The sequence below is a fragment of the Saccostrea cucullata genome, unplaced genomic scaffold, assembly GCF_032062105.1.
Source record: "Saccostrea cucullata isolate Sc308-1 unplaced genomic scaffold, CSIRO_AGI_Scuc_v1 ctg169, whole genome shotgun sequence".
Taxonomy (NCBI): domain Eukaryota; kingdom Metazoa; phylum Mollusca; class Bivalvia; order Ostreida; family Ostreidae; genus Saccostrea; species Saccostrea cuccullata.
This window is the reverse complement of record NW_026933727.1, coordinates 163,993-191,591: the sequence shown is the minus strand read 5'-3', so window position 1 is coordinate 191,591 and position 27,599 is coordinate 163,993. Positions and strand designations below refer to the sequence as shown.

The window sequence follows — 27,599 nt, the reverse complement described above, 5'->3', positions numbered from 1 at the left end:
AAATACATTCTCCTGAAACCAAACACCTATGTGTAAAATGAAAGCTCTATTGTTAGATTATATTAAAACAAGATGTATTATTTACAGTGTCAATCATGAAGGTCATGAAGGTCGTCAGCTCTTCAATCAAAAGTTATAAGGAAAAATTAACATTTTGAAAAGTAGGTCAAAACTTCAAGGTCACAATATCAAGAATCAGTGTATTTAGAAAGATCTTGTCACAAGCAATACACAGGTTTCATATGAAAGCGCTATCTCTTCTCATTTAAAAGTTATGACCAAGATTTTTTATGACCGAGGTTAAAGTTTTTGAAAAAGTAGGTCAAACTTCAAGGTCATGAGGTTAAAATCACAGTATATTTATAATTAGGAAGGTAGTGTGACAGGTAATAAACAAGTTTAATATGAAAGCCCTATCTCTTCTCATTCAAAAGTCATGGCAAATTTTAAGTAATATTTTATTTTTTTTAAGTAGGTCAAACTTCCAGGTCAAGGGGTCAAAAACCATAGTGTATTTAAAAGGTAATACACATGTGTAATATGAAAGCCCTATCTCTACTCTTTTTAAAGTTATAGCCAATTAACAGTCATGTTTACAGTAATGTTTAATTCTTTTTAAAAGTAGGTCCAACTTCAAGGTCAAGGGGTTTTAAAAAATCATACTGTATTTAGAAGTTCTTGTCACAGACAAATGCCCCTGTCCCTGGACATGCATTCATAGAAAATGAACAGAAACTGCAGATCATTAACCAACTAACAAATAACTTAATGAGGTCATCGTGACCTCATTTTCAAATCGTGACCTGCTTCTTATCAAAATATTTAAGATACATATAACATAAAAACAATATGAGCTTTGCATGGTAATATGATGCCACTTTGACAAGCTTTGGGATTTACCAAGTCTCAGTCTTGGTGTACAAGCAAAAACAACTGGGACATCTCTTTTACTTGGTGTGCACAATTTCTTCAGGGAACACCTATGGGCACAAAGAATGGTCCCTCAAACTAAAGGTCATTTTAAAAAATTCTCACAACTTTAAAAGATGAGTACTAGTATTTGAACTAAATAAACCAACACAAAAATGCCACAAAAGATAAGTTTTTGTTTTATTTTTTTTTTTAAGAAAAGAAAAAAAATGAAGATTGATTTTTTTTTTGTCGACAACAGTTACACATAGCAGTCAGGCATGTTATACTCTCTGACTAAACATCTCCCAATTCCATACATGCACTCTCTTTTTTTAAATGTAATATTTTGTTCCTGGTCAGATTATATATAGAGCTATACAATACAAATCACAGTTTTTATTATCCTTCCCATTTCTTGTTAAATATGCTCAAACACCAATAGTTCAGTCACAAATGTGTATAAATCAAAATGTCAGGCATTTACAATACAAACATATCTATATAAAACAATTTGCTTCTCTTTTTAATCAAAAAACGGAGACTAAAAATGAGAAGAAGATGGGTTTGTAAAAAAAACAACATATTACTGAAACAAGTTTTCTCATTTGTTTATAGAACTCAATTTAGGTAAGATGAAGTATGGATGGATCAACAGACAGGCAGACAGAGTGAATCATTCATTAAGCATTTTCCTGAGGACTCAGAGAAAAAATTACATCATATCAAAAATTTGTAGGATTTTTTTTTATATATTTAAAATTATTTTTTTCTTGCTGAAGATGCATCATAATAAAACTAGTGTTGATAAACATTATCCCAAATTCCCCCGAAAATGAAAAAAAAAATCGTACACTGGAAAACAAAGTAATGGGAAAAAAATACATACTACATGTCTAGTAACACATTCACTGCAATGAAATAGGGTGAGTGGAGATTTATAAGGAACAAATGAGATCACTAAATGCTCTTGTTAGAACTGTGAAATAATAAAGTGTACATTTATATGTAAGTCTTCCATATTAGCACTGATACATGTAAATATGGCCCATTAGTTTCAACAAAATTACAGAAATACAGATAAATTATTCATTTTAAGATAACACAATTTATATTATATATGTATAAAAGAAAATCAGTTTTTCGAATCTATTTACCCATACACAAGTGACTTTAAGTTGCCACAAATCACTTTCTAACCAGAACTTGAATTTTAAAAACAAACAAACAAACAAAAAAAATCTCGATATTCAATCTTATATTATCACCCAATCATTTCATTTGTACCTTTTTACATACAATATTGAATTCACACTACAATAGAAGATATTTCAAAATAATTATAAAACACCTTCCCCTACTGCAAGCATGGCCCTAAAATTGGGCTACATATTTATAATGAACAAAAGCTTGTTCTGCGATATGCATATCAATTACAATAAATTAAATGTGCAGAAATGAAGGTGGTCAAATGTTTACCCATGTCCATGTAATATCTTCTTTCAAATCTAATTGTCATTTACACATATATCTTTGAATCAATTGAATCAAATTGCCAAATGTACCCAATATGGTAATTTTTTTTACACTTAAGAATTTTATTCAGTATTACTTTGTGAAGAGACATTTACTGCACCACCAATTAAAGCTACATAAAATTACAGGGGAAAAAATCTGAAAAATTGTATCGAATGATGTATATCCTCAAGATATTGCAAGTTATATGTTGCCGACAGGAAAGTTTCTATGAAATCACGTCAGTAAATGAAGTCTGTAATATGTTTATTGGCACAAAACGTTACAATCCTTCCCAACAGTTGTTCACAAACTAAAAAGCAGATTGTGCAGTTACCTACGGAACAAACATTTTTAACTTCACACATTTCATTTTTGAAGCAGTACATAAACAATTTTCTCAACTGTACCATGGAAAAGGAAAATGCATGTTATTCCCACATTACATCTTAACAAATATACATTATAGCAATAAACGTTTTCCCATTGTTCACATATATCCTTAAAATGAACTTGGTACAATACAGTGAAATGACCCAATCATAAAGCATTCCAGAGTAATTTCCCTTTGATAGAGTTAGCATGACTTTAATGAACAATGATATGGAATGCATTTGTGTCTATTACAGGAAAACTTAAAGACCGTTTTTATTTTAGATTCCATGATGAGTTTCTCAAGGAATAAACACAGAATGAGAAACCATTCTTTCTTTCTTTTAATAACAGAATCATCATTTGTAGGACCTCGAAGGGCACATGCACTCAATCTACTGCAATAGCCATATTTCCAACTTTTTTCATGTACGGAACCAATAAGCATTGTAACTTAAAATAGCATTAATTTATAGGTAATCCTCCGAAATAATTGATACCAAAAAAAAAAAAATATGCTTACTGTTGCCAATTTTCCTTACAATTTTACTTATAATTTTGATTATTGATTTAAATTTTGTTTTCACTAAGCAGATATTGTTGGGAAAAAACACACTATCATCACCAGAATTAGGCTATTGTTCACATTTTTTCCTTTTTATAACAATTGAAAACATACATCAACAAATCAGTAACACAATATTTAAAATAAAAAGATGACCAGAATCTATCACAGATTTCTTGCTTAAGAATAAGTGAATATACACAGGGAATAAGTGAGAAAAAAAATCTATGGGGTGTGTTTCTGGAATGCAACATTTCTCTTTTAATTGTCTTTTTCTTTTCTCTTCACCGTTTTTTTTTTTTTAAAAGACATCTTGATAATACACTCAAATACATGTACATGTATATACTTGAGGCCAGATTAAAGAGAAAAAAAAAAAAAAAAAATTTTTTGATAATCTTCAACAAGTTCCATGACACACAAGTACATAAGATTGCAGAGTATCCCTGCGATTTAAAGTTTCATTTCAGTGGGAACAATACATTGTTGTCTTTCAGGAACAACGTAAAACAGCTTTGGCATCTAACAACTGATCCAATCATCGTCACAATCCTCGCACTCTACACCTCTTTCGATGACAACCACACAATTTACAAAGAAACTAGGAGAGGGGGGAAAGGGGGAGAAGAAAAAAATATTAGATTACTTACATGTGCATAGTTTATTCATAATTATACCAAAAAAATATTGGTCGATAAATTCTAAGAGGAAAAAAAGGAAAAGGGGGGAGGGGGCGTGTCCTATCACAGTGCTTTATAATAGATGTGTTTCCTGTCTATTTCCACCAACGGTGAAGGCCTCAACACAACAATAATCTCGGAAATTTTACCCATGATACACTGCAAGTCAACTTTAAATCAGAACAGGTGATCCACGAATTGGACATTTCTGATTAGCCATACATAACAATTTTTTTTTAATCCCCCTTCTGTTAATTTCCATTAACCTAACACTTTTACTCCTCGCCATGTGAACTACGTAATCTTTAAAAAAAATATTTCTACAACCAAACAACTTGAACATAATACATTTATAAGTACACCATAAAAATATCATGTATATAGATACCATGTACATTTATAAATATGTGTAATTGATAACTGTTTCTTTCATAAACCTGGGTTTCTACAGATTAAAAATTAATAATACTCGGACGAATTTCACGAACTTACACAAACAAACACACACGCACACACAAAAAGACAGAGCTACATGATTGACTTGCAGTATTCCAGGTTCACAGTTTTTTTTTTTGTCTCCTCCATTTTGTTTGTTGCATTATGGTCCTCAGTATGGCATTTACTATATATATTGTGTCTCAGTTTGCACTCTGGCTCTCCGCGGAGGTAGACAGATAGTCTTCACTGCGTTTGTGAGACTCCAAGGCCCTTATCATGCTGATGTCGTGTGGTAGTTCGGATTTTCGACGAAGTAGCGGCTTTTCTTTTCCTTTTTTCTTCGTCATCTGGAAAAAATAGAATTATCTTATTTTAAAAATGTTGAGCGATGCAAACACATTCAAACATTTTCCTTTCTTTACAAATTTTTATCTTCATTGCCAAAACAAATTTACAATTCCTGACAAGATTACTACATCAAAGCACATTTTGCTAGGTAACATGACCAACACAATGTTGATCTATTTAAACACAGTGGGCAGAATCACACGTCAACTATCACAGTGCATCAGATAATGACTATGTCCCTATGATACCAATCAATACAAGGATGCAGTTATACCAAACTTGAAAACAAAAAAAGATTCATTTCAGCATTTCTTGTTTCTCCCATATGCTACTCTACCACTCCCCAACAAAATATGAATTTTTGAAGGGACCCCTCACTGACACTTTTTTTATTCAGGATCTTGACCAAGGAATTATTTGCTATATATTTGAATATATTAGTTATCTTAAATACATGCGAACAAACAAATTTAATGAACTCATGTTTTATCTGTAAATCAACATTAATGTAAATTTTCTAACTAGCTAACATCATTTGCAAATCCTTGAATTTATTCTTACACTTTTTTTCATTTTTTTATTCAGATAGGGAAAAAATACAATTTTAAAATGTGCAAAACCCTGTAAACAGCTATAATAACAAAAGAATCAAATTTCTACACAGAAAAACAAAAATTTCTAACCAGATTTTTAAAAAACTAAGATTTACCAACAAAGAGGTTGCATTTATTCAGAAAATAAGCTCATACATGTGATACATTAAACAAAGTATTCTTTATTCATGCTAAATACTTTTTTTGGCTATATAAATATTTTGGCATTCAGCGAGAAACAATCTTCAATCTCTCTATTCTGTGAGTTACAAAAGCTGTGACTGAGTGAATTTACTTGGAAATCAAGATGTTATACAAAAAAGATAATTAGTTGGTCTTGATGCAGCAGACAATTTTCAGCCATGTTCTACTTGAAGACTTGTTTAAAACAATATTTTCTTGAAGGCCAAAGAAGCATGTTTGAAAGCCACTCTTTGAATGGTGCATTCTGTACAATATTTAAACTTTTCGTTGGCTTAGGGATAAAGCTAATAAGTAATAGGCAATGCAATTGGCATAGAGGTCAGCAGATTAATATGTAACCTACATTGTGTACATGTATTTTCATGTGTAGAACCCCCACCCCTTTTTTTAATATTATTTGATGCAAGAATAGGGATTACAGTGATCTTTCATGTTGAGGTCTTTGGATATCAATTTGAAATAAGAAAAGAGGCACACACAGATCTTCATATAACAATAGGCCCATGGGCCACAATGCTCACCTTAGTCAACTCGGCCTTGCTGTTTTTCAGAATAGCAAGTGGCACAAATCTATCCCCCATTATATGACTCATCATGACATGCTTTACAAGAATTTTTTTAATATAAGATTTTTTTTTATTTCTTCATGGTTCCCAATGAACAAATTTTCCTTTACATACATTTCTATACTAAACTTCTCTTGTAGCCCCATCCTTCCCCTAAGGACCATGACATGAACAAAGAAGATGGGCGCATTTGGCGGGTGATCTGCAGGAATCATTTGTACGAAACATTTACGGTTTAAATGTCCATGATTTGGTTGGCATGAACATTTTTGTTTGTCAGATTTTACAAACACGTCCATGGTTTTTTTTTCACTTAAGAAAGACATTGTGAAATTGTAACATTTATGTCCTGTTTTTTCTGCAAAAGAAGTTATTTACAAAAAATAAAACCTAAAATATTTAATGCATAGATGCATGGTACGTGTACATGTACATTATAAAATAAAAGATTAAATCTTTATATTCGGTTGAGAACCAAACTGAACCAAAATTCATCTAATTCAAAATTTTAATAATAAAACAGGACATAAAACCAAACGATAAAATTTAAATGGTTGGTTGCCAGGAATACAAGTTTGAAAAAGAAACGCCTACCCTGTTGGGACATCGAACAAAAAACTTTTGTTTGATTGCACTGAACACTTAGCCTTTCCTTACTGAGCTATCACCACTTGCACATGTACAAATGTCTTTAAAAGGACAAAGGCCCTTTGACACGTTTGGATCTTTTTGGTGCCAAGTACCTACTGCCACACAGGACCTTGGTTTCTCTCCATTTTTTAAAAAAGTGTAATCGTTTCTTTGCATATTAAAATACACACAAATAACGTTTCAAAGATCATAAAGAAGTGCTCTACCACAGTTTTAGAAAATTTGTGTATGAAAAATGTGTTTCAAAATGTACAATTTTGTACCAAATCTAATATGGCCAATTTTCAATTTTTTTTAGCAAATTAAAGCAAAACCTTCGGGAAAACTATTTTCCGTTACTGTATTTATTAGGAACCCGATAAATTAGGAAAATGTTAAAATTTCATGTGACATGTCAATAAAATTTTCACTTTTCAATTTTTCTCTCAATGTTAGAAGTGTCAATGCCAATCAAAAGCGCCCTCGTTCTTTGAATGTACACAAACTGAGGGAAAAAAAATTTGGCCAAGCGATTCTTGAGAAGAAACCCACTCCACAATTTTCCCTTTTCTTGATTATCTCCCTTGCATAGAGGACAATTTTGTTTGTTTTAGTTTTATGTGAATAAACTTCATCTAAGAATGCCTTGTTGAATGTTTGATCGAAGTTAGCCCTGTGATTCTGCAAAAGAAGTTGATGTAAAAAGTTAACAAGACAGCTGAATTTACAGACAGACAGACAGACGACATGGAATCAGAAAAGCTCAATTGAATCTTTATATTAGGTGAGCTAAAAACTGGCAAGTCTTCTCAGTTAGTGTTAACAACGAACAACAACAAAAGAGAAATCTTAATAAAATGAGGACTTCAAAAACCAATACAATAAAATTTAAATTCCAAAAATAATTCTAACAGGAATACAAGTTTGACTTAAAAGAAAGGTGCTCTACCCTATTGGAGACATCCGGTTACAATAAGGCAACATCATGTTTGTTTAACGTAACTTCAAGAAATTTCCACTCATACCGAGATGCCACCACTTGCCAGTGGAGGGCTGCAAATTTAGACCTGCACTCCACAGGCCCTTAAGCAGGTGGGATCTTTTTGGTGCCATTACCTACTGCCACACAGGACCTTGGTTTTTAAGGTCTCATGCAAACGACTAGTCTTCACTTCCTGCATAAGGATTCAAACCTACGATGCATGGATCAGTTCTTTACTCAGAGACTCTAAAGCAAATGCTCTACCACAGTTTTACCCGAACAATGAGGTGTGTATGATTCATTTAATTTAACTATGAAACCTTTACATCCTAAATCTATTATGAACAGTCCTTCAATTTTGGTTTAGGCAAGGTTAAGCAAAACCTTAGATTGAACTTTCATAAATACTGGTATTTATTAGAACCATGCAGGATGATTTAGGAAACTGAATGGGAGGGGGCTTATTTGTTAATATTCCCTGGGGGTCAGATTTTTCTCTCAATGTTAGAAGTGTCAAGCTAGATGAGCAGGGGACAGTGAATGGATTGGTTCAGTTATATAGTGTGGTCCCAGTATTTAGTGTTGTCAGTCAATGTGTGTGTCTTAGAGGCAGCGGACAAACCTGAGATTTTAGCATTTATCAATCATTGCCACGCTTTTCATTAGTCCACCATGTTGAGCCCTAAAACGAGACGCTGCTAATTTTACATCATTTTTTAAAACTGGTTACTCCTAAATGATTAAACTTATGTTGAACATTCCTAAATTTGAAACAAATTTACAATTATACCATGATATGTGAAATATTGATATGGTATAAACATTGGATATTTTGAAGCAAGGCAGCACTTTCCACCAAACATAATCCAAATCCCAACTTTGATATCTCAGATTCTGTTATAATTCAGTTTTGTAAATCATGAGATATCAAGATTCGAATGGCTATAAAATTCTTGTCGCTCTAGTTACTAGTATATATCAGAATGGAGTGTTAATAGGGTGACGTTTTAATGAGTTATTATCTCAGTATGTTAATGATCAGAGAGATGTGAAATGTGAATTTATACCAACACATGGTTTTGGCCATCTATACATGTACAATGCACAAGAAATATAATTTGACTTTTCTGAAATGATTTCATGAAAAAATAAAAAAAATAGCCCCCCCCCCCAAATCATAATTCATTGATAATATAACCTAGCCCTATCAAATCAAACCCTATTCATTACCTAGCACAGGTGAAAAGTAGACACAAAGAAAACAGAAACTCAAGAGAATTTTTTGGGATGAAAATAAACATTCTTCATCGTAATGGCTAGCCCAAATCTCTGAATCGTCTCAGAAGTGTGTGTCTGGTAAGTGGAAACATTGCTATCAGCAATGGGGTCATACAATAAAAAGGTATGCAAACTAGACTATATCAAAACACAGCAGTCGTATCTACAGTTAAACAAGTCACCTAGAAACGATGTGAATAGAGAAATGACCATTCATTTTATGTCATTTTTTAACTTTTTACATAAAAAGATTTTATTTCACAAAAATCGTAACCTTCCATACCTTAAAAAAATTGTAGAACCCCCCACCACCATTAATGTTCAGGCCTAGGGGCCATAAAACTTAGACAAGCTCACTTTTTTGTCTCTGTCTCAAATTTTTTCACGATTAATTCATTTGGAAAAAGTGAGACTGAGATCAAAAGTGAGCTTATCTAAGTTTTTTGGTCTACAGGCCAGGATGTTTCACCAAATTCTATTCACATTTTTCAGAGGACGGAAATAAATCTCTACACAAGGGGAGTATCGAACAATCAGGGAAGATGTCAAGACTGTACATATTGAAGAAAGAGATTCCAGGTTATAAAATGAAGCACAAACAGAAAAACAAAATGAAATCTTACCGAGAGCTGCACAAAAATTAAAATGACACAAAATAATATATAATTTTATATCATCATGAATCCGTAAGGCTGATTCTATAAGATAAAACAATGCAGACAGTGTTTTTTCATTCAAATGGTTCACAAGGTTTTCATATAAAAAAAAAAAAAAGAAAACTGGATATTTCACGTCTATCTCTAATATTGGGAATTTGAAAAAAGAAATTGTCTAGAAGACTACCACTTCTACGTGTAGCTATCTCGTGATGTAAATCAAGCTAGTCGATAAAAATATGGACAATCCTATGACATGTAAAGCAGGCTTTTTTCTTACCATAAATTACTATCTGCCAAGCATAGCTGGCTAAAACATGAAAAACCTTCTTTAATGATACTTTAATAAAAGAACTGCTGTCTAACAAAGATTTGGGGTCTTTTTAACAGTTTTTTTATTATTTAGAAGATGAAGGCACAACCTACTTCTCTTATTTATTTTTTTTTTTAAATTTCTTTGACTAGAACTTGCATGTGAAAAGTTACTAAAATTCTGTAAATGGCTCAAGATCCAATTCCTTTGCTCCAGTTATGAAATCACATGTACAATTTCATCCAAAAATGGAGCATAATTTTTTTTTAACAAACGATCAACAATTTTAATTTCTTGGTAATTCTGCAAAAATCAAAATCATAAAAATGGTCCATTCTTAAGGGTGTAAAAATCTTAACTTCATGCTATTAATTCAAAAATGGAACACGAAAATAAAACCTTCAAAAGGCCCATGCCATTGAAAGGCAAATAAATTTTTTTACATTACCTAAATTCAAAGCACAAATAAGAATGGGAAGTCGCTGCAGAAATAGAATTTCTGTCCATGAGGATGCAAATAAATTTCTCGTAACAGAATTTTTTTTTATCAAGAAGAAAGCCACCTACATTGTATCTCAGTATATCACATAAAGCCATACACTATGAAAGGAAACCTACCTCACTGGCTTCTTTTTGTAACTTTTCAAAATTGGCCATTATATCCCCGTCATTGTCGTCTAAACTATTAGGCGTCCCTGGATTTCCAAATTTCTCCGAATTTAATGAAGCAAACTGCTTAAACTGCACAGAGAGAAAAATAAACTTGTCATTCTTGCACCTACATGTATAAAGCAACACCCTTCTTTCACAATCATAAATTTATACATTTAACAAATGCACTTCTGCAAATTTTGTTTTAAAAACAGATTTCCCTCAGAATACATCTCTATATGGTCCTTTGTAAACTTTACTTGAAACTGTGGAGAAAGCTCCCTCGTCTTATTAAACATACTTGCGGATTTCCCATTGCCAGATTTTGAACTTTACACCAGTTGTCTTCCCTTTGTTTATTCTTTTCCTTTTCCCTACAACAAACATTTGAAAATAAAATAATGTTTCACAGATGGAGTACATTCTCTCGAGATAACACTTTCATTTGCTTTCCATTACGATTATCCGTATTATCAGTACATTAAGCTGCTTACATTATCTGGGGTAGATTATTTTGAGATAACACAACTGCTTTGTAGTTATACAAGCTTATAAAAAACGGCCAGGGATGGGTGATTTTTCTACATTATAAACACATTTCTTTATATCTGTTAGCTTTTAGATACGTTTAAATATGGAAAATGAAAATCATTTTGCTATATCCATCAATTCATTATAAGTGTGTTCACTATAAGCGTGTTTAACTGTACTTTATCATGGTCTACAGAATCTGGGATCTAGGATACCTACTTTTGTCTCTCTGTTTTATACTGCTGTGTACAGTCATCGAAGAGTTTCTGGTTCATTTCCATAAACAGTTTCAGAGCATTATAGATGAGGCCATGTATAGTTCTGCAAAACCAAACACCAGTAAATCATTAATTTTGTACTAATTATAAAACTAACAGGCTTTCAATGCATATCTTAAATTGAAGATAATTTTCAAATTTGTAAGTATCGTTGAAACAATAAATTCGATGATACACTTTATATACAATAAAGAATATATACAGCAGGTCCAAAATCAAATCCAACTGTAACACATTTCTTGAAATTTACACATTATCATGCATTAGCATTAATAAACTTTACATAACAATACTTCTAACAAAAAATAATTTTTCTCAAATGTAAATTCAACTATCTGTACATTCAACCATACACAAAATTTCACTGAGGCATGCTTCTTTTTTTAAATACTTATCAAAATTGGCCACAGAAATAGTATATGCTGAGGACAACAATGACTGGCAAATGAGTAACACAATCAAACCACACACTGATTAAAGATTAAGCAATTAAATAGAAAAAGAACAACACTCTACACAAAACAAGCTTTTTGAACCAACAGAAAAAATTCTCATCTTGATTTTACTCTTCTTTTTTAATCAATACATGTATTAGGATATCATCTTAACACGTGTCAAACTACTAGAGGAAAACATTTATGCCTACTGCTTCAGAAAGAATACTGAAGCCACACTAATAATTTATCTTCCTAGATTTAACAACAAATTTACAAACTTTTCCCTAGATTTAACAACAAATTTACAAACTTCCTTTGGGTTCGATCCTGTCTGACACAATCAGAGAAGGGTTGAGAGAGGAGAGGGGGGATATAAAGGGGGGGATAGAGAAGTTGACAAGATGATGAGATTGTTCTTACTTGTTCCAATGTTCCTTGCTCTTATACAAGGCTGGAAACATAATAGGCAGGATAGTGGACGCGTTATCACTAATCAGACTTAGGATGTATTCATTATTCCAGAAGTACAACGCTCGCTCGGCCACCTGTAGGTTAAGTAACACAAAATAATTCAACAAATGGAAAAAAACACACAAATGTTATGCAACCAATCGGTTAACAAGCACCTTTTGTTTAAAGGTAAAAAAAAACACAAATAAAACAAAAGTCTTGTTAGTTCAGCTATATTTTAAGCAATCTCTGCTTGGTTACTAACCCCCCCCCCCCCCCCTTCATTTTCCTTAAAATAAATACTCAAAAATGCTGATTATCATGAATATAAATGAATATGCTTTTAATCCTTTATATCATTGAAAAAAATTATTAACCCCCACCCCCTCCCTTCCCATTCCAGCTCTGCAAAGCACAGTAACCAAACAGACTGTTAAAAAAGCTCCGCTGAAAAGAAAAATAAGAACACATAAAGTATTAATTATGAAAAAAACAAGACCACAAGATGCTGCGGAAGATGAATCCACAAAGCAAGCGTAGAAACGGGTCTTACTTATTCCAGTGCTGCTTGGTGCTATAGAGGGCTGGGAACATTATGGGGAGGATAACGCTAATGTTATCACAAATAAGACTCAAGATGTACTCATTGTTCCAATAGTACAGCGCTCGCTCCGCTACCTAGAAAGTCACTGACAGGTCAAGTCACATGTTCTTATAACAATCATAAAATATCACCGTTATCAAAATTAAATACTGATAGTGTTTGGGTGAATTTATCATGACCTCAACACCCATCTTGGAACAAATAAGGCTACCCAATCCATGTTTAAAATTTTTTGAATTGCTTTAAACGGACACATAAATTTAGACTGATTTTTGCATTTTAGCAAAATAACCAAAATTTTATAGATATAATGCGAATGCAAGATGAACTAGTGAAGAAACATCATAGGCACGATTATGTTATAGCAAGGTGTTAGGCATGATAAATCCACCCACACAAGTCCAATGACTATTAGTATCTGCCTTCTAAAAAGTCACAGTAATGGAGTACAATGTGATACTTTTTTTCACTTCAATAAAATCTGATAAATATGATCTGCATAGCATTAAATGGAAAAATATCTCAATACAGTATAGAATGATTGCCAACTTTTTCCATCACTAGCATCAGTTCCCAACTTCAGCTAAAATCTGGAATAAGCATTCAGGTCTATCTGTTCTTAGGTCTGTCTGTCTGTCTGTACCACTTTCATTTCCAGAAGACGTAAAGTTCTTTAAAATTTTCGACTTTTTTTTTTTTTTCCCCTTGCTCTTTTACCTTCAGTCACACAATTTATTAAAGCTCAAACTAAATAATAACCTGAAATTTTACATATTAAATTCATTCATGCATACATAATATAATTTTCTTTACCTTATGTATAGATGAGCATATTGAAGTAAAAAAAAAAAATTATAAGCAAAAAAACATATGTAATGCCCCAAAAAATTTTAAATATGAATTATAAATTTAAATTTTTTTTTAAATTATAAAATTTAAAAATTTTGGGGAAAAAATTCACTCTAACCTGGAAGTGTGGACTGGAGACACATTTCGCTAACTGTTTAAAGAGGGGAACCATGATTTTGTTAAATTCGGCCGGCTCTATCACATCCATTATCTCTTCTAACTCGTTCAGAAACATCACCTGTCAATCAATATATTACGCAATTTAATTTATGTTTAATTTATGTTTATTCAACAAAGGTTTCACATGGGTAAACATTTTTAAAAATACTTCACAAAGAAATATGTCAATACACATTGTGCAAAGTTATGCTATTCAAACTGCACATCGTTGAAATATATAAGAATGCTGTAACACACCCTTTATTATTTTGTTTTTTTTAACTTGGCTATGAGAGGATTTATCTTTAGAAATTAAATGAATAAATATTTCTAATTTTCCCATCCATTAATAATTACCTCTTTTGGACTGTGTACTTTTGGCCAGTACTTTAGAAGTCCCATTATTACCTGAAAAATTGAGAATTCATATCCCTTTATAATGTTTTTCTCATGTTAGAAAAAACTGACATACATCAACAAAATGACACAACCTGATCATACAACTCTTCTAATTTCAAAAATCATTCGCTCTTGCTTCAGTCACATTAATTCTTCACCACTACCCCCTTCCCCAAACTTACACGTTCTGTTAAGCTTGGATCTTTCTTCAGGAACTGCCCTATGCCTACCCACCCATCCCCAAGGTCCTCTCCCCCACACTTAACGGTTTTGTTAAGCTGGGGACTTTCTAAAGGAACTCCCCACCCTACCACCCACCAGTACCCTTACCTCAATCTTACCCCTCTGCTAAGGTGGGGTCTTTCTCCAGGAACTGCCCTTTCCATCCCCACCCCCCAGTCATCTCCCTCAAACTTACCAGTCCTGTTAAGCTGGGGACCTTCTCTATGAATTGCCCTTTGCACCCCCCACCCCACCCCAAGCAGTCCCCCCCCCCACTTACCGGTTCTGTCAAGCTGGGGTCTTTCTCCAAGAATTCCCCACCCCCATCCCCCCATCAGTCCCCTAAACCTATAACTTACAAGTTCTGTTAACTTGGGTCCTTCTCCATCAGCCTAAACCCCACCCCTCTTCCACACTTACCTGTTCAGTTAAGCTAGGGACTTTCTAAAAGAATCCCCCCCCCCCACTTACCGGTTCTGTTAAGCTGGGGTCCTTCTCCAGGAACTGAACCACACAGTAAGCCAGCTGTGGGTGGTACACACTGAGGGATTTGGCCTTGTGTAGGGGGAGCAACACCTTCAGTAGGAATACCTTGTGTTCCTCCTTCAGGGGTAATGCAAACCCATTGATGATGCTACAACAATCAAGTAATACAATCAATGTTATGTTGATGCTTCAAAAATAAAGTAATATACAATCAATGTTGATGCTGCAAAAACAAACCGATTGATGATGTACATCAAAAAAGTTTTTATTTCAAAATTTTCTTTATAAAGCAATTTTCTTAGTGTGTTTAGCTAACTGGATATTTATTGTGGGCTTTTTTATTTCTTCTTCAACTGTCAATTTTCTTTTTCTTAAATATTAGAGTTCTCAAGTAAAGAGAACATAATATTGAAGGTCTGCACCCAAACCATCAGCGACTTCATTAAGTTAGGTAAAAAAATAAATATACTGATAATAATTGGCACATTTTGCCTTGCTTTGAACATAATGTTTACAAGCCTCCTCCTTTCCCTACCCTAAACCCTACCACTCTATGAGTTGGTGGATCCATATCACACTTTCGTCATGTCATTCACAGTCACATACCTGCCTAATATTTCCAACAATTCTGCTATACCATTGCAATGCTCAGTTTCATATATATATCTGAAAACAAGCAAATCATATATGCATTATTTGACTAGTGTTTAAAATAATAACATAAATTTTCCTCTTTTTCTTTTTTTTTTTTACATTCTTCTTTATTAGCATGTTTAAATTTTTTTTCTTTTTTTTCATTGTTTTTGAGGTATGGAGGGACCAACAAATTTATGACCACCACGAAATGTAAAATTTCATATGCATTACTTCTAAACATTTTAAAACACAACTACAATTTTTTGGGGGACCCCACAAAAATATGTGATTTTACAGTATTATAACCAACTTCAATTTTTAGAAAAATTAACAAAAATGCCATACCTGTAAAACATATTGTTTATGTGTTTCCTAATATAAGCTCTCAACCCTAAAAATTTTCCATAGATCCGGTGCAATATTGTTTTAAGGAAATCCCTTTCTCTTGGGTCTTCACTATCAAATAATTCTAACAGCTGAAAATGAATAAAAATATGAGTTACATTTTAAACATGGCCTAATACATGAAAAACAGAACAACCGGTTTATAGGTCACACAGCTTATTTCATCAAACTGAACAAGACTATTTATTTTTACTTTCAGTTTAAAAATTTTGTTCCTAGAAAAGGCATTTTTCCAACAAAAAAAATCAGGAAAATGCCAATAGGGAAAAGAACATTTCTCTGAAATATGCTTTGCATATTCTATTCAAAAACCATCTCATATAAAAACAAACTAACATTATCTCACTTTCAAGTAACACCTGATTTTTAATTTTTCATTACCAACATTACATTAAAAGTACATGTCTACTAAAAAGTCCAATATCTTTATTTAGATCACTGCTGGATCTAAGTACACAGGAACCGTGGTCCTTGTTTAGAACCTGAATCAATATATTGACATCACACCTTACTATAAGCTTTTACACCTGTCCTAGTGGATCCTACCTGTAACACAATTCTACGATCTATGTATGTCTCACCTGTAAGACGAATCTCTGATCTATGTACTTCTTCCCCGTGTTAGGTTGGAAATCTGGCGATTCTAAAAACCGCAGGAAAAATTCATACACCAACTGCAGAAAGAAACAAAAAGAGATCATCAGATTCTAAATCAAGTACATCATGTACACTGTATTGTGTTATATTTATGATTTCAACTTTTATTTCCTTGCAAAATGTATTTTAATTTTTTGTCTGTCCCTTTGTCAAAACACATTTTTTTTTAATGAAAAGTGTAAACCAACAAGCTAATTCAGAGAATTCATGTCCCCCGCTTAGGGAAAAAGTCGGATCCCCCTGACTGAATTTGTAGAATTATTAAATGTATACATGTATCCTGAAGCAAATAAAATACATGTATGTCAATATGCATATAAAGATTTGATTGCCTATTCTTTATTATGTGTATAGAAGATTCTTTTTATATGGAATATTTATCACACTGTAATGATGATTTTATAACCTCATAAATTTTTCATTTCACATGCTGAATACTAGTAAAAAAAAAAAAAAGAAAAGTATTTAAAAAAAAAAGAAAAAGAAAGGAACGACCGAGATTCGATCCCGGGACCTTTCACATGTGAAGCGAGAGACATAACCACTAGACCACGGAATCGCTTTACACGATGTCAAGTATATGCAGAACTGAAGTCACATACATGTATATATTCATGTTCGGTATTCTCAAAATTTTACACAATCCATGGTGTTTAATTTAATTAGCCTTTATTAAACGTAATAAGAACATAAAGTCCGCCGAGAACCTGTTTTATACGCAATAACTCTCCTCATGCCCCTGCGCTAAAAATAGCGACATGTAATACTATAAATACTAATAAAACAAACGGGGCGGGGCACTTTGAGAGGGGCGAGAGACGTCCTAGGGAGTTTTGGTATAAAATTACATTGCATAATCTCAAAATCTTCTTGAAATATAGCCCGGAAATGATATTGTTACACACAGACAGAATGTATAAATTTACGACCTTGAACTTTGACCTTTTGACCTCAAAATCAATAGGGGTCTTCATTAGGCCACAGGGAGTTGTTATGTAAAATTTCATTGCAATAGCTCAAATGGTTCTAGAGATATCGTGTAGAAACGAAAGTGTTTTAACAGACAGAATTTGCTTATTTATGACCTTGACCTTTGACCTTTTGACCTCAAAATCAATAGGGGTCTTCTTTAGTCCATAGGGAGTTGCTATTCTAAATTTCATTGCAAAAGCTCAAAGGGTTCTCAAGATATCGTGTGGAAACGAAAGCATTACAGACAGACAGAAAGACGGACGGACGGACAGACAGACGGACAAACCCAAATTAATATCCCCCGCTTTTCAAGCGGGGGACAAAAAATAGATGTGTGTGGGGGGGGGGGGGGGGGGGGGCAGTTCCTAAGGAAAAATCCTATGTTTTATATAGAAAATTTTATTTCAAAAAAAGAAACCTAAGTCAAATGCTGTCCAATTTCAGCCAGAAGGGGTCTCTCCCCACCCACCCCTCTTTTTAATTTTTAACATTTGTCCTATAAGCATGATAAGCCAACTTACTTGTGTGACAAGACCAAGAGATTGATGTACTAACATGAGACATTAAATTCACTGTACCACAAGTAAAAAATTCTTTCTGTTCACTGATCAATACCATTTAGTTCGCTTTGCCTTCCGTGATTAATATCTTTTTGTGTAAAATAAAGCTTGTGATGTCCCACAGTCTTAAGGAAATTAGAGGATCTGTGGAACATCAAAGTGTGAACGTAGATTCCTCTTGAATTAATGCCCCTCCCCCACACCGACCCACCCCACCCCCTTCCTTCAATACTTTGTACACTGACAACCTACAGTTAGCTGATTCACATTTTTATACCTATTCAATGAAATCAATTTTGTCTGCAGATTTTTCGGCCAAAATAATGACATTCTAATGAACCATATTGATTGTGTCTTCCTTTTACTCCCACATTATCTGACATTTTATTCTGCAGATCTAAACACGTAAAAAATGCCTGATTATCTGAGGATAAATTTCTTGGAAAATTAATTGGAAACAAGAGAAAAACAAAATTGCAACCTTTGATACAATAGCTAAACACAATTAAGTTGCAGTCTCTGTATTCAGTGAGAGACATTGAATTAGCCAGATTTAGCAGTGCATTGGATTTCATCACGCTCAAGACTCTATGCCTAGTTCTAACCCACCTACATATAATGCCCACAAAAGAAAAAAGTGACTTGAAACCCATTAGCAAATTAATATCCCCCAAAACACATACATCATTTAAATCTATTTAATAAAAGTTCATGAAACTTGTTGTCCAGCAAATTGATTTCCTTGAAATATGACATTGAGAGAGTATCAGAGTTTGGTTAGGATCCATTTTAACTTTAACCCCCCCCAATCACCCCCCCCCCCCCCAATAAAAATACACACACAAGCAATATAACCGTTTAAAACTATATTAAAGCTAGGTTAGGTTCTATGCGATTTTTTTTAAACTCCAACCCACGTGTGTGTGTGTGTGTGTGTGTGTGTGTGTGTGTGTGTGTGTGTGTGTGTGTGTGTGTGTGTGTGTGTGTGTCATCCCCATAAATTTTGTTGTGTGTGTGTGTGTGTGTGTGTGTGTGTGTGTGTGTGTGTGTGTGTGTGTGTGTGTGTGTGTGTGTGTGTGTGTGTGTGTGTGTGTGTGTGTGTGTGTGTGTGTGTGTGTGTGTGTGTGTGTGTGCGTGAGATGACTGTGTGTGTGAGACTGAGTTTGTGTGTGTGTGTGTGTGTGTGTGTGTGTGTGTGTGTGTGTGTGTGTGTGTGTGTGTGTGTGTGTGTGTGTGTGTGTGTGTGTGTGTGTGTGTGTGTGTGTGTAGTTGTCAAATTCAGTTTCTATGATTCTCTAACTGAACCCTTCACTGGACATGTAAAAATATCTCTAATTCCTGTAGATTCCGCTACACACCTGCAGATGTGGCCAAGCGGCTTCTAACGTTGGTTCATCTTCCTCAGGATCGAACTCCGCGCCGCTCGGGTTAGAGGAGGGCGGTATCGCTCGGAACAAGTTACAGGAAAACTGAAAAATAAAATTAACATGGATAACCATGGTAATCGTTAAACAAGACTTATAACAAAATACAGGAAAACTGAAAAATAAAATTAACATGGATAACCATGGTAATCTTTAAACAAGATTTATAATAAAAATGCAAATTAAAAAAATGTTATATAGCTACTAAATAAATATAACATCATATATCACGATTTTTTCCCACAATATCACAATAATATCATGATTTTTTTTTAAGCAGTTTATACAATGATTTTATGTGAAAAGTCATTATTTTTCTAAAAAATATGCTAGAAAAACAAAATTTTACTTTCTTGAAATTTTTATGTTTGGACGGTAAGATGCCGTTCTTTTCACTTTTTACAACATTTTTTATACTTTCTGTAATTGTAATTTGAAAGATTGAAAAAATAAATGAATAATTTCTAGAATCTATAATACATGTATGTATCTAAAGACCGGTATTTAGGTCTCCGTATCATGATACGTATCACACAACAAAAAATCGCGATATACTGGTATACCGATAAAATCGCACATCCCTAGCTACTAGCTAGTGAATATTGTATCAAACATTTCTGTTATCTATTCGTTGTTGACATTCTTAATAAATCTGAGCACAAGAAACATGTTTTGTTTCATCTTCTACCCATAATTCAGTACTTTTTATTTTTAGTTTGACTCTCTTGTCCCTTTCTATTTTTATTCCCATACCATTGCATAAACTTATAGTGCATTCCACTTGACAACTGCAACAAGTTACATTTCCTATGAGGAAACGAACCAAAAATTTTATTGTATATAAATGCGAAACTTGAAATGCTTAATAACCCACTTTAGCTCATAAACAAAGTTTACGAGTGATAAATATCATTTCATCAAAGTGTACACTATAGTAAAGTGACCATACAAGTTTAAAATGCAAACACTTGTATCTGTGTCATTAGACTTTTAAAACCTAGATAAGACTGCCAGTATAGCCCTAATCCAATTAAAGTTAATCAATTAAAATCCATTTCCAAGTCTGAACTTTATTAAACACCAATGAAGACCCCCAATCAACAAAATCACCCGCTCAACAGCAATTAGCATGATGTACTAAAATCTTGCAAATTAATGTATGAATATAGATGTCCAATATTTCTGTTCACTAGACACTGACAAGCCCAAGGGAAAAACTCCATCCAAACCATAAATTCTCTATAAGCAGACTCTCTCCTTTTAAGTAATGTGCCTTTTAAATTTAATCTGTTTTACATCTGCTCATGAGGGGAGGGGGGGGGAGGAAAAACTGAGAGCTTCATTTCCTCGAACATAGTGTACAATATGCAAATACCTTGGTCAGTATTGAAGCACTGGAAAACAAAACTGAAAATAAGTACAACAGACAAGAAATGGGCACACTTGAGAGAGCCCTACAGAGAGATTGAAAGAGGAAGAGAGAGAAGATTCCCATTCAGTTAAAATGTTTTTTAAAACTCACAAGTTATCCTTACATCCTTTACCATAAGTACTCTAATAATTTAATGTTTACAAGATAATCAATTCATCACCGGTACAAAGACTAGCCCCGACTGATACTTTGCTTTCCTGTGGATCAAGTGTCCTGCAAAGCTCTCCAATTACACAACAATCCAGAGAGAGCGCCCTTGTGAGCGAGCCTCGAGCATTGATTTCCTGTTCCGTAATTAAACCTATTGGGACAGTATTTTCGAACATCTCTTCGGGATCAATACCCTCCGAGCGGGACATCGCAGGTCACCGGGTCAACTACGTGAGATGACAATTACTGTATGTAATACGCGGCATCGCCAAAATAATCCGTAATCATGTGTATGCATGAGTAAGTATGGAATATCATTACGGGCCATCCTGTTACCCGATTTGGTATATGAATCACACGGGAAGATTCAGGATATTTTCTAGGAATAAAGGACGGATTCTTAGGCTATTTTTGTTGATTTACAATTGACGTATTAGAGGAAACGAATCTAATTAGCACTAATGACCTGACCAAAGATATTTCATTCAGTATAAACTAAATCAGACTAGATGAAAGGAAAAATAACACATATTGAATATAAAGATACACGTGAAGAAAGAGGACCTATGTTTATGCTGGGTGAAAGAAAAAATTCCTACCATGTGATCTAAATGGGGGGGGGGGGGGGTTTTAAAGAAAAAAACCTACCATGTGAATAGCTTCAGGGTATATGGCATCTGTGATGACCCCTCGGTTGTGGGTGACAAATTCCACCATTTCATTTAAAGCTGCTCTTTTCACCTCCTTCCATTTCAAGTCACTAAGTGGATCTTGAACAAAGTCAAATAGAACACAGCACTGTCTCAGTTTCTGAATGAACAGTTCCTCTCTTTCTGCAGGGGTAGCATCTGAAAGATACAGAGACAGATGAAATACATGTACTAATGAAATCTGGTGTGTTTAATCAATTAATTAATCATGCACATGTTGTATACTAGGAATAAGTCAAAGTGGTTGTAATTCTTGCCTAGTACAACTGTAGTTTACTTAATACTGGCAAGGGGGAGGAAGAGGAAGGGGGGGGGGGCTAAAACATATTGGCAACTGAAGGAATTTAGTCTGCTAGTCCAGTTAACTCTGACTATACCCAACTAACCTCTCTTTTGAAAGTATATGGACATAGTAACGTTGGTCATAAGGTATTTGTCCAGCTGTTAAGTTTCTTCTATACTTGAATTTCAAACTTTGACAAAGAAACATATCTTCAATACTAATTAACATGATTAATACTTATTTCTTTAAAATAATTTTCTCTTACAAAAACTTTACGACATTTTTGCTGTCATCAGAACTGATTCAAGAGTGCAGAGCAGATGTACTGAATTTACCATAGGTATATCTCAGCAAACAGGAGCTCTAAATCTGCTCTATTTCTCAGTAATATTCATATTGTGCAAAATCCCCGTCAAAACTAAGACAAAATATATTTATCATTATCAAAATTGAACATGTTTCACTTCAGTTTTTCATAAAAACTCACACTTAAATTTCATTTCAACGTGCTGCAGCTGCTAAATATATTGATCTCTTCATACGGGTTGTAAATTACGTCAGTCGAGTCTCATGCTGTTTGTTTACACCACATTGTTAAAATTAAGAGTAAACAGTGACCCCCTGCTCCTTTTCAAAGCCCTCCCATGGTCAAATTTTAAATGGACCTTTAAATGGTCATTGAGATTATCAATACATCCAAAAATTCTGTAAGTCATAATCTTAAGTTTATAATAAAGTACCGCCATACTAAGAGATTAATAGGTCTGTAACTTAGCGCATCAACTTCAGGATTTCTGGTCATGTCAATATGACAGGTTATAACTTAGTTTACGAGGAAGATGGTGGATTTAACCTAAAATATGCTGAAATTAAAATACGAGTGCCATTTCACGACCTCTAAGCTTACAGTTACACCCAATAGTACATGCTCTCTTTAACTGAGAGCTTCTTAAAATCTCTGCAATGTTCGGTAAAAACTGTATTCAAAGCAAGAAACCAAAAATATCAATACAGTGTTTTCCCTAAGAACCGGCTACAGGCCAAATTGACCGCTTCAATTGACAAAAATGCCGCTTTGAAATAAAAATTTGTTGTTAGGTCCACAGAGAATTTGTTCATAAACCTCAGCCCCTAGCCTGTTACAACTTATCTCTAACCCTTTACTTTGAAATAAAGGGAAAACACTGCAATAACGTTTTGTTACTCCACTTAAAATAAATTCAGAACCATTGAGGCAAGTGCACAAAGGTTATAAGGTATTACTTTCATGTATATGTGTTACATGAAAATATATTTGTCGTTTCCAAGTTCCTCTTCAAAGTTATAAATAATTATCAAGTTACAGCATACACATACTGATTTCCATCACTTAAACTTTGCCTTCCTTCTTTTTAATCTTCAATTCAGATGTAAACAGATGTGTTTGTTTTCCCTCTCTAAAATATTGCTTACTGTATTTACACAAGAAATTCACTACTGCAGACTTAAGTACAATACTGAATAGGCAACTCTTTGCTTTTATTTGCCTTTACATGCTTTACAAGAAATAAGTTGTATATTTTTTTTTCTTTCATTCATATAAATTTTGTTCTTGGCATATAAAATATGAGATTGTCTGAATTATTATAATCAAGATGTAATAAAACGGAACAAATATGAAATTTAACGTTTAAATTCAAATTTTTGAATGAACAAAAACTATAACAATATTTAACGTGCTTTTTTAACTCTTCCCGAATATTTACTATCAAGAACAATGTGCATATGTAATTTGTCCATCCAGTTTTCATCCTTGCAGTTCTTTTAAGGAGACAATAATTTATGCATCATTATAAATTTTTATGACAATACCAGGGGAGAAATTTACAATCTTGAATGTTTATTAGGCAGACAAATTTCAGTGTCTCTCAAGAGTCAAAGGTCAAGATTCTATTAATAATCATGGTAATAAATTATTTTTTTATACAGAAGAGGGGAGAAAAAAACCTTAAAATTGTAAACATGACAAATTAGAATCAGACTATGGGGTATATTTCAGCAGTTTGCATCAACTGCACGAACACTACTCCCTTTATAATATGCAATGGATGTTTCGTTTAATGTTGTGTGCATGTGTGAAGTAAATTCTAAGACTTCATTTAAAATTAATTTGATATATGAGCTACCTACTCCAGAATTAACAATTCCTAGCAGAAAGACGCAAGTTTCTTGCTAGTCAGGGTATGCTTTGGTAACAAAACAAAACCACGAAGACAATGTGTAAAAAAAATATATATACATATGCATCATTATCAGAAAAGGTGTTACAAAATAATGTAACCAAATAAATCAAATACACTGACAGCATATTGCTTTGAGTGGTCTTGTGATACAGATCTCCGCTTCAAAAACGTGTTGAATCTCTTCTTATGACCTTGACCTTGCTATTTTGTGTCCTTGACCTTTCTCTTCAATTATAATCACACATTCACTGGGTCAATACTGAATCAAACAATACATTGTTTTTAAGATGCAGGTAGCTCTCCTGTCTTCATCTTCAAAACTTTTATAAAGGCAAAGTGTAATCAATTACAGTCTAAAACCAAATTAAATTGACTCTTCCAATGAATCCTAGCTTTCTAACTAAGTCAATTTAATCAATTTGATAACAACCACCTTACATCATAGCTTTTGCCTTGTGGATATTTTTTTTTTTTAAGAGATAATCAATTTTAACTCTAAATTCTACAAAATTCATCATTTAAATAACAAAAACCAAAATAAATAATTTCGAATTGAAACTACATGTACATAGGTGTTCCGAGAGGTAAGAACATGAGAATTTGTTGGAAAAATCTTAAACTACTTCTGTATTTAAACAAGAGATATATATATATTTTATATTGAGCTGTATTTATCCTAGATGTCACCATTCAAACTAGCTGCAGCTCTGTAGCTCATCTGAAAAAATTGGGATGGATGAACAGAGAGCTGCCCTTTGGGGAAAAAGTGTTTGTGCAAAAAAGAGTGTGCTTTTTTCCTCAATTTGTTTCTCCTTCAATTTAAGCTGTAGCTCAAATTACTAACTATGTGTTCTCAGCATATTCTTACTACTTCTGCAAAGATTTTCCAAAGTCATTGCTAATAGTCTTCAAAGAAATAATAAGGAGACCATCTAAAATTTCATCTATTTTCCCATTTTGGACGGAAAGATGATTCGGTCCAATGCGCTTCCTGCATGACTTGAACATGCAATTTCATTGAGGAAGAAGATCAAAAACATGTTAGGAACACAAGGTTAGAAAAATTTTGAAATACGCAGAAAAATAAATTGAGAAAAAACACACTTTTTTGTAGGGCTCTCTTGTCCTCTACCCCAATTTTTCAGTCCAGCAAATACAGATCTGCAGCTTCAATCAAATGAACTTTCAATAATTTTTTCCAATATCCTAATGATATCGTAATCAAATTTTGCAGTAATTATTTCACAACTGTGTTTTTTGTTTTAATATTTTTCTATGGATTTCATAGAATTAAAATGAGTCACTCACTTAAGAAGCCAAAAGATTTTCCTAGTTTCCATAAAAAAAGAAAGAGAAGGGGGGGGGGGGTAGGAAATTCATTTTTCTTCCTATGTTTATCATTTGGTTTGTTGACTTCATATTTTTATAGTTTTAAGATGGGGGGGGGGGGGGGCCCAGATGCTGCCTGTAAGAGTGTATTATGCACAGAACATAAGATATGCAGACTTGTCGAAATTTTTTAATCACTGTTTGACATTTGGTCTGACAAAATCGAATGTTCTGTCGGACCAGTCAAACTTTTGTCAGACCAGATACTATAGTACCTTATTTTGATGCTGATAAAGTTATATGAATAACAGCACCAACATGTCCTTTGCTATTTTCAATAGCCTTCAATCTAACAAGTTTCCTTTCTTGGGATAGAGAGTCTTGAACATAGACATAAATGACAAGTTTTATGACTTTGCTATAACAAATTTACTCAGCTATCGTCAACATGCTGTGTACGCGGCCATTTTTTTCTGTGTTTGTGACCTTTAACTATGCATCCCGATCCCGACCTTTATTAAATTTGCATTACGCTCAATTTTTTTCAAACGGTCATCTGGACCGATGGTTTCTTAAATGTTATCGGACCAGACAAATTTTTACCGGCCTTGCCGACAGGACCGACGGATTTCGACAAGTCTGGATATGTTGCAATACTCAATCACCACTGAAGCTATTTAGGGGGAAAGGGAATGACAGAGTCCCTCAAGTTTTTTATGCTTGCCTTCATCCTGAATATTTGCCAGTTTCTATTCGGTATTACCTTCAAGAAACACCTTTGCCTAGTGCTCAAGGGGAATCAATTAATTATGTATGAAACTGCACAAAACACAGGTTTCTGCACCATGCAACAAGCCTGTTCTTCTTACATCACGTACCTTTTAATGGTGGAAGTTTTTGCAACTCTCGATTCTTTGTGATGTTGAAGCGTGAAGAATTTTGTCGCTTGTCTTTCTTTATGTGGGGAGGGCCTGTAAATTTCAACTTTGATATTTGTGTTGGGGGTGGATGTTCTGTTGAATTATTTTGTGTCTGCGCCTTTTTCTTTGCCTGTCAAAAATCAAATCAATCATTACCCTGATAAAATTCAAGAGAATCATTTAAAATATTCAACTTGACAACCAAACAGTGGACAGTCAAAATATTTAATTTGACTTTATGAATTGGTCGCCATGTTTTTAATAATAACCATGTCAAATATGGCTGCCTATCTTGGCACCGACAAATTCAGGGAAAAACTAAGGCAACAATATGAAAGCTCACCTCTGAATCTGCATTTTCTGTGGTCTCTTTGGCACCAGTCTTAGCACTGCCTTTAGTTTTTGTCACAGCCTTCATAATTAAAATATTAGTACACACGTTATAGACTTTGTTTTCCTCGTTGATAGAAGCGGCAAAATAAATAATCTTCTATGTCACAACAAGGAAACTTGTGGCATTAAATTTTAAACCTCGCGATTGCTTCAATGAACGAATAAATATTGAAATGTCGAATAAATTTGTCTTACCGTTTCTTTTTTCGATTCCTTTTTTGGCATATCGTAAGAGAAACGTGTTCCCCTTACAAGAACCTTATTCCCTTCCAACAAGAATACACTGTAGACTCAATATACCAAACAAGCAACGTGATTGGTTAATTAAAATCACATGGGCATTCTCAGGGCAGGTAATCGCACAACCTTTCATGTAAGAATGATTAAGAAT

At 33.7% G+C, this 27,599-nt stretch overlaps 1 protein-coding gene across 5 annotated transcripts; it reads right to left on the bottom strand.

Moving 5' to 3' along the window:
• Window positions 1–1,093: 1,093 nt before the first annotated feature.
• On the bottom strand, window positions 1,094–27,538 carry LOC134239177 (serine/threonine-protein phosphatase 2A 56 kDa regulatory subunit gamma isoform-like). 5 transcript variants are annotated; one of them, XM_062721347.1, is made up of 17 exons: window positions 27,404–27,538; window positions 27,159–27,227; window positions 26,774–26,945; window positions 22,000–22,199; window positions 19,704–19,814; window positions 16,738–16,830; window positions 16,097–16,227; window positions 15,722–15,781; window positions 15,101–15,263; window positions 14,366–14,416; window positions 13,968–14,087; window positions 12,367–12,491; window positions 11,451–11,552; window positions 11,002–11,074; window positions 10,668–10,790; window positions 10,498–10,531; window positions 1,094–4,826 (listed from the first exon to the last, which is right to left on the bottom strand). In XM_062721347.1, the coding sequence occupies exons 1-17, from the start codon at window positions 27,431–27,433 to the stop codon at window positions 4,723–4,725; spliced, it is 1,761 nt and encodes a 586-aa protein (XP_062577331.1). In that variant the 5' UTR covers window positions 27,434–27,538; the 3' UTR covers window positions 1,094–4,722. The 5 variants fall into 5 exon arrangements, with proteins under 5 accessions (XP_062577331.1, XP_062577330.1, XP_062577329.1 ...); XM_062721349.1 differs by lacking the exon at window positions 10,498–10,531 and adding an exon at window positions 8,425–8,484 and having other exon boundaries at window positions 4,693–4,826; XM_062721346.1 differs by lacking the exons at window positions 10,498–10,531; window positions 12,367–12,491 and adding an exon at window positions 12,950–13,074.
• Between the last annotated feature and the right edge of the window lie 61 nt (window positions 27,539–27,599).

Coding starts and splice junctions, on each gene's coding strand:
- LOC134239177 (XM_062721346.1), bottom strand. CDS start 27,433: ATGCCAAAAAAGGAATCGAAAAAAGAAACG. Junction 16,831..19,703: donor CCGCTTGGCCACATCTGCAG/GTGTGTAGCGGA, acceptor TTCTTTCTGCAG/TTGGTGTATGAATTTTTCCT. Junction 15,264..15,721: donor TTGTTGGAAATATTAGGCAG/GTATGTGACTGT, acceptor TGATTGTTGTAG/CATCATCAATGGGTTTGCAT.